General features: G+C 32.3%; 1 protein-coding gene across 1 annotated transcript; it reads left to right on the top strand.

Moving 5' to 3' along the window:
• Positions 1-860: 860 nt before the first annotated feature.
• Positions 861-5366, top strand: LOC141591242 (GDSL esterase/lipase At5g03980-like). Its single transcript, XM_074411597.1, has 6 exons — positions 861-1151; positions 2324-2490; positions 2962-3174; positions 4378-4526; positions 4620-4893; positions 5043-5366. The coding sequence occupies exons 1-6, from the start codon at positions 994-996 to the stop codon at positions 5312-5314; spliced, it is 1233 nt and encodes a 410-aa protein (XP_074267698.1). The 5' UTR covers positions 861-993; the 3' UTR covers positions 5315-5366.
• Positions 5367-7339: the final 1973 nt, after the last annotated feature.

The following is a 7339-nucleotide window of genomic DNA, read 5'->3' as shown; positions in this document are numbered from 1 at the left end:
TAATCTATAGTTAATGGTGGTTGTCGATCACCACTATTAGAGAGGTGGTTGCTTGGGTCGCGTATCGATCTTTGTAGTGGTGGTTTTCTTATGTCAGTGGTGGTATTGTGAGAAGAGTTTGGTTGAGTTTTATCACTTTATGGGATGAGGGAAGAGAAAGAGACTTTAGTTGGGTTTCTATAGTCTGCCAGTATGAATTCAGAAAAGTTGTAATTTTGATTTTTTTTTTCTTTAATAAAGGGTCTAAGGGTCGGGTATGGGTCTCATAACTTAGACCCGGACCCGAAATATTTTCTTAAGACCCATACCCGATCCATACCCATTGGGTCTGAAAAAATGAGACTCATACCCGACCCATTAGGGTCCGACCCTCAGGGTCTGGGTCGGGTCCCCAACCCACTACCATCCCTATGTACAAGGACTAGTGAAATACTTTTCTTCTTCTTTCTTCTTCTTTTTGAATAAAAACGATCAATTAAATATTAAACATCTTATTCAACGACGGTACACGATATTGAAGAAGACAAAAACACATATAGTAACAAGTTAAAGAAATTGTACGACCAAGTGTATCACCCCATTTTTATATAATTTACGTGCATAGGGTGGTATTGTACTCCGTATTAGGCAAATTCTTATTTCAGACGATTATTTTTCGTCTGAAATTTCAGACGGGTAAATGTGACCATTTTATGGTTAAATGTAACCACAATGATACAACTAGTATTATAACGTATGATAACTTAGTTTTTAATAGTTGTCACATTTGGCTATAAAATGGGTACAAAATCCCGTCTTATTATTGCTTCAAACCATTGACCAACTGATTGTATTAACTACTATTTTCATAATATTTTAACATAAGAAAATGTTTGATTAGATCTAAAAATTGATAATTTGGATGGGCTGACAGCTGATAGCCAGTGGTGTATAAACATGGAGTTTGATATGCGCAAACAATTAACATCTTTTAGTTAAGGTGACAATAATAATATGTCTACACCATTTTTATTTAGTTCATCCTTTATACTAGCAGTCTTGTTCTCCTCCTTTGCAAGTCAATGCTTATCATCTACCTTTGCTGATGATAATCTCATCAGATCAGTATCGTCCGACGGTGGTCGTCTACATGATCACCACCATTTTCCCAGGTGTTTTTCTTCTCTTTTCGATTGCACATTGACTTAGTAATTAACTCGTAATAGATAGCTTTTACACCTCATCGAATGATCAAGGTACATAAGTTATTTTGGGACGCTCTATTTCTTCATTTAATCCAAAAATGATCTAGCTAGAGAGTAGAGAGCCTTGAGCATTGACCTATATTTTGTGTTTATTGAACTCATGATACATTTTTATCAATGAATATATGTTTGACTTTTATAAGTGAATCGGAAAAAGTCAAATGAAAATGAGCCTTTCCAGTTACTCCGTATTAGACTATTAATGAATCATCTATATATAGAGATTGTAGCTTGCAAGCACTAGCGGAGCCAGGAATTTAAGTCAGCGGAGGCGAAACGGTAATATTATAAGGGGGTCTAAAAAAAATTTGAAAATTTTACATAAAAATTTCAAAAATTTCAAACGTCAGCGGAGGCGACCGCCCTTGCTAGCCCCTCCCTGGCTCCACCACTGCTTTTATATATCATTTGTTTAATTTTGATTATATGTCTCTTAATAAAATTTTAAAAAGGTAAAAAAATAATTGAAACAGACGAAAAGATGCAAATTATGAGAGTGGAAGAGATAGAATGTATTAGGGTTCGAGACAAAAGGATTGACAATCGGTCATGTTTCAATCCACCTCATCGCCTTTTGTTGTAAAGTAATAAGCTTTGTCTGTTCTCTTAGTTTGCTCCGCTGCTTGCGCTCTTTGTTTTTCGCATTCTAACAAATGCGGAAATTAACAATAGTAATTTTAAATAAAATCATAATTAAAAAAGGATCTAAGAATGAGTTAAAGTCGCAAAAAAACGATCTAAGATCAATTAATTGACATATCGGAAATTTGTATTATTTGTTCAAATCTTATTTCATCAGTGAGAATCCTCTGTCTCATATGGTGTCCCATCTCCTGTCCCATGCTACTCTTTGCTTGACACATCAACATAGGAAATAATAAATATACCATATATGTGGTTTTTATGTCTATGTGTCAAAAGGAGAGAGCATGAGACAGGAGATGGGACACAAAAATGGGACATAGGATCATCATTAGTATTTCATGTGACTATGTGAGTTGCTTTGTATCATCAATGTTCGTAATGAGATTGATTTTTCTTGTTGAATCTTTGACACATTTATGAATTTGTTGATAAAGACTTCCGGTGGAGGCCATTTATCAATTTGGAGATTCACTTGCGGACACCGGAAATCTAATGCGGATTAACCCATCCCTCAATTGTGCTAACTGGCCATATGGAGAGAGTTACTTCGACAAGCCCACTGGCCGTTGTTCTGACGGTCTCCTTATGATCGATTATTTTGGTGAGATATAACTCTTTAGTTTCTTTTCCTTGTCACAAATATTTGTGAGAAACCACTTTAATTTACCCTTTTGTACAATGGAAAAATTTAAAAATCTGCTACTCTTGCGAGTTTACTATTATAAGTTTCGTCCTGTAACTTTAAATCTTGTTTTCGCTACTGTTTCACTAGGCGCATTTAACAACAACAAAAAAAAAAAAAAAACTAAGTAATTTAAGCTACATTCAGAAATCGGGCCCTAGAAAGATCAAAGATCCCTTACTATCTACTAACTAATGGTAGATTAGGAGGTTAATTAGTACTTACTAGCGGCGCTGGAAAAAGAAAAGTTCAAATTGCTAATTAAAATTTTAAATCTTTTCTAGTTCAACATACCACATTACTCACTCGTGCACGCTGTAATTTTTCACTCCTTACTGTAAATCATGGCTCCACCACTGTTACTAACTATAGTGACCTTTATTAATGCAGCAAAGTTCTTAAACCTGCCGTTTATTGATGAATACCTTAACGAAGATGGTAAATTTGAGCATGGAGTCAACTTTGCTGTTGGGGGAGCTACGGCTCTAAATGTTTCTGTTTTAAAAGACAAGTACGATGTATCAGCAGACAACAATTATACTCTGTCTGTTCAACTTTCTTGGTTCAAATCGCACATTCATTCATTTTACCCCGACGCATCAGGTAAATTCTTAAATTTATCAATTTTCGCGGTACAATTGTTTTTGCAGTTATATTATTTTCCATTAGCATAGCAGGATATACCTCTACACACTTTGACCGACCCGCGAAATTAGACCCAAACTGCCAATAAAAAACGAAAATTGGATGAACCAAAGTTGACTGCAGGTAACCGTGATAACCTATAGTAACCTTATTTGTCCCAACCCCAACTTGACCTAACCCGACACAAATGCTCGTGACTTGATATCAACTCAAGCCGATGTATAACACAGTAAAAAAAAATAGCTTAATTATTATGGTGAAAATGAGTAGAACTGTCAAACAGGTCAAGTGATTCAGGTGCGAGTCTGGTCAGTTCATAATTTGGTTGACCTTGCTTTCTGCTATGTCGGTCATGTCATTTCAGGTTTGCTAGAGTTTTGGTCACCAGTCGAATTGCTCCAAGTTGGCTCATTTTTGAGTGTGTTGTTATAAGTTATTTAGGAATGAAGGTTAGTATGCAACAATAAAAATCCAGACCCTATCGTATAGGGTGGCGCACTCGCGCCAATTGGGGTTGCGGGTCAAAATTTGATCATGTGTTGGGTTACGAATCGGGTAGGTTAGGTTATTCGAGTTGGTCAGTTTTTTCAGGTTTACAAATAAGACCATATTGTTCATCATTGTAGTTGTTTTGAGTTATAGATGTTCTAATATAAAATTGTCAATTCAAAATTGACATAGGATAGAAGTATTAACTAACCCGACCTCGACCTGAGTTGTCATCTAACGATGACCTGGTTCAATGATGATCCGACTTGAATTCTAACCGACCTAACTCGGTCAATATTTGAAATGCATTATTTCAACGAGTATCCGACGATAATTGAATTAAAGTCATAAGATAAAGTACATGTTGATAACCTGATCCGCTGATGACCTATCCAACTATGACCCGACACAAATTCTAACCGACAGAAACCCATTATTAACACGATGCAATCTAAACCTGATATAACTCGACTCAGCTATAGTTGACTTGTAAGTTGTAACCAATCCGAGTACTCTGATTGCAACCTTCACCTATATTAGTACTCGGTATCACTAGTCGTCATTCTCTCTGCATCATATCATTGTTTATTTCAGAAATATCTTTCTTTTACATATGAAAACGATAAATAACTAAATTAGTTTATTGATGACTATTTATTTGTTTTTATACAGAAAGGAGAAGAAAACTTGACAAATCGCTTTTTCTCATGGGTGAAATTGGTGGCAACGACTATAATTTTGCTCTCTACCAAGGGAAAACATTATCAGATGCACATAAAATGGTGCCAGATGTTATTAAAGCAATAACAAATGCTGTTAAGGTATATTAATTTCATGTCTTTTTTTTTCAAAAAAAAAATGGCAATTTAAAAATAATATTAACATATTTATTTAAATGTACCTTTGATATGCAGAAAATTATTGATCTTGGTGCTACTCAAATAGCGATTCCAGGAAATTTTCCAATTGGTTGCGTCCCAATTTATCTTACTTTGTTCAAAACAAATGATTCAGATAAGTATGATAAACGAGATTGTCTAAAAGAATATAATAAGCTCGCAAAATTTCACAATGATAAACTGAAAGATGCTATTGAAGACCTAGAAGAGAGTTATCCAGATATTTCAATTGAATACATGGACTACTATGGAGCATTCAGAGAAATTATTCGACATCCAACTGAATTTGGTTAGTTAATATTCGATTTATAATACTTTTTCCATTCGAGCCATCTTAATTATAACGATGTTTACATACAATAGGTGATAAAAATATAGTGAAATGGCTTGAACGAATAGAGTAACATTTTTGTTGTAACATATTTTATTGACGTACAGGATTCGACAAGAATACTGTACAAGAGGCGTGCTGTGGGGTGGACGATAATGGATACAACGTTACATTTGGTGTAGATTGCGGAACTGAAGGAGTTCCCGTCTGTGAAAATCCTCAAGAACATGTTAGTTGGGATGGAACACACTTAACACAACAAGCTTATCATGGCATTGCAAAACAGTTGATGAAATCTAATGATGGAGTTAGAAATACAAAAATCTGGGAGAATTTAAGATTTGTTGGGATCTGTCTGTTTTTCATATGGGTTTTTTAAGTTAGTATAATTTGATATTGAATATCGTTTTCTTTCAAAAATTTTACGGACTTTTTAATTCTCATCGATTATGTCGTTTTATAATATACAATGATTGTATGTGATATAACTATAATGATGGTGTGAATAATATCATATATTTTTTTGTGGGTACGATATTTTTTGGTTAATTATATTTCTATATTAGGTTGAAAGTTCGTGCGTTGCAACGAGGTAATTAACTTAGTTATAATTATGATGAAAAAAACGTTATGATGGTTTAAATGTTTATATCCTATATCTAATCATTTGTTTACATATTGCGAAAATATCTCTTTCAAAGAAAATAAAAGATAAATAAATATATGAGATAAATATGTTGGAAAATTCTTAAGAGCTTTCTGACACAATGTTTATGAGACTCAAAAGATTTTGGTATGATAACCTAAATACCAAGGATGATTCTTATTTATAATCATAGGATCACTCAACCTTATGGTAATCTTCCAATGTGTGACAATTCTACTATTTATACGTGGTAAATTCAACACATCTACATTATTTTTCAATGTGAGACAAATAACATATTAAGAAGTATACCATCTTTTTTCGCACCTAGTTCGACATCCAACCCGATTAATAATGAGCAAATACTATACTATGTTCGTACGTTTTTTTTTTCTATTTTTTATCAGAATTAAATTATGTGCAAATGATAAAAAAAAATTATTCTGTAATGATAACATTTTTTCACCACAAATCTAATTATACAATTTAAATTGTTTTTGTTACAATTTTTTTTTTAATGAAATGTAAAAGTTTTTCTATAAAAAATATAAACATCACTTGAATATAATATAGAAAATATATAATATAATAATTTAAACATTCTCCACATTATTTTTTATATCGTATTGTGGAGATAATGATACAAACTATTGCTCTTCTAAAACAAAACTTAAAGAGACTCAAAAAATATTGGGCTAATACTGTACCAAAGTTGTATATCATCTTTAATGATAGTTTTTTTTTAGCATGAATATAATTATATTATTTTAAAAAAAATTACAAACCGTTTATTGATTATGCGATCATATTATTTACTCTTAATATATAAGAGCTCTCATTCACAATATTTCAGAGACTCGAGAGATTTGGGTTTGATTCTTAAGTTCCAAGGATAAATTCTATTTATAATCATAACATCAACTATCCTTATGTTAATCTTCTGATATGAGACAATTCTACTATTTTACGTAGTATATCACCACATTTACATTATTTTCCAATATGGGACAAATAACACACTAATTAATACACCATTTTTTTCGTACCTAGTTCGACATTCAACCCAAATCCTGAAATACGGACAACTTAAAGAAGTTAATTAACTAAAATAGTACCCAATTAAAAAAATTATGTAAAATGAATTCATGTAGGCATGATGTAGCAGAGTTCGACCATATTCTTATAAAATGAAACGTCGTCTTAATACCTAAGTGAATCCTAGTGACCGAATTTTATCGAGGTAATTGTTTCCTTTCTTCGATTCATGTGCATGGTTTAGATGATAACAATTTAAATTAGTTCAAAGTAATTCGTTTAGTACGGAGTAAATACTAATATCATATCATTATCGTTGTATATTATAGTTGTGTATTACTTTAATTACATGACATATTAATAACTAATTTATGTATATTTAGCAGATTTTTATTTTAAATTGTCATTTTGTCTTAAATAAAATTGGTATACAATTGTTTGTCTTAAAATAAACATATTATAATATCGTTTGTTAAAATCAATAATATGTAATCGTCCTTATAAATATTTATTTGGTTAATATTTATATGTTATTATTGTAACTGAGGCGTGTCGTTACGACACACAAATGATTTTGTTTTGATACCCAAGTTCCAAGGATGACTTCTATTTATGATCATAGAATCACCCAACCCTATGGATTTCTTCTGATGTGGGACAATTGTACTATTTATATGTGGTATATTCATCATACCTACATTATTTTTCAATGTGGGACAAATA

This window comes from Silene latifolia, chromosome 7 (assembly GCF_048544455.1).
Source record: "Silene latifolia isolate original U9 population chromosome 7, ASM4854445v1, whole genome shotgun sequence".
In the NCBI taxonomy this organism is placed as follows: Eukaryota; Viridiplantae; Streptophyta; class Magnoliopsida; order Caryophyllales; family Caryophyllaceae; genus Silene; species Silene latifolia.
Note: the sequence above shows the minus strand (reverse complement) of the source record. Positions and strands in the feature narration are given on the sequence as shown.

Coding starts and splice junctions, on each gene's coding strand:
- LOC141591242 (XM_074411597.1), top strand. CDS start 994: ATGTCTACACCATTTTTATTTAGTTCATCCTTTATACTAGCAGTCTTG. Junction 2,491..2,961: donor CCTTATGATCGATTATTTTG/GTGAGATATAAC, acceptor TTATTAATGCAG/CAAAGTTCTTAAACCTGCCG. Junction 4,527..4,619: donor CAATAACAAATGCTGTTAAG/GTATATTAATTT, acceptor TTTGATATGCAG/AAAATTATTGATCTTGGTGC.